The sequence below is a fragment of the Phaethon lepturus genome, unplaced genomic scaffold (genome assembly GCF_000687285.1).
Source record: "Phaethon lepturus isolate BGI_N335 unplaced genomic scaffold, ASM68728v1 scaffold42623, whole genome shotgun sequence".
NCBI classification, from domain to species: domain Eukaryota; kingdom Metazoa; phylum Chordata; class Aves; order Phaethontiformes; family Phaethontidae; genus Phaethon; species Phaethon lepturus.
The window spans coordinates 13,911-14,145 of record NW_010530562.1 but is presented as its reverse complement, the minus strand read 5'-3'; the positions used below and the strand labels follow the sequence as shown (position 1 = coordinate 14,145).

The window sequence follows — 235 nt, the reverse complement described above, 5'->3', positions numbered from 1 at the left end:
CAGGCACAGCCCCGCCGCCCCAGCCCGTCGAGGCCTGCTTCTCGCCGTGCCCTGCCTCAGTCCATGGTGGTGGCTTGGAAGAGCTCCACCAGGTCCTTGTACTCGGGGTCGATGAGGTCCGAGGGTTTCTCCCCAGCATCAGTGGTCACCTCCAGGCTGGCCCCGAGGGAGATGAGGTACCTGCAGGAGATGGGGAGCTGAGCAGCCAGGGGCTGCAGCCTGCCGGGCAGCCGCT

General features: G+C 68.1%; 1 protein-coding gene across 1 annotated transcript in view; it reads right to left on the bottom strand.

The window, feature by feature from the left end:
- Positions 1-56: 56 nt before the first annotated feature.
- PPP1R27 (protein phosphatase 1, regulatory subunit 27) overlaps positions 57-235 on the bottom strand; it is a 2,304-nt gene continuing 2,125 nt past the window's right edge. Inside the window, exon 3 of the mRNA XM_010284296.1 lies at positions 57-180. Within this exon, the coding sequence (XP_010282598.1) occupies positions 57-180 (124 nt within the window). The remainder of the gene's footprint in view (positions 181-235) is intronic.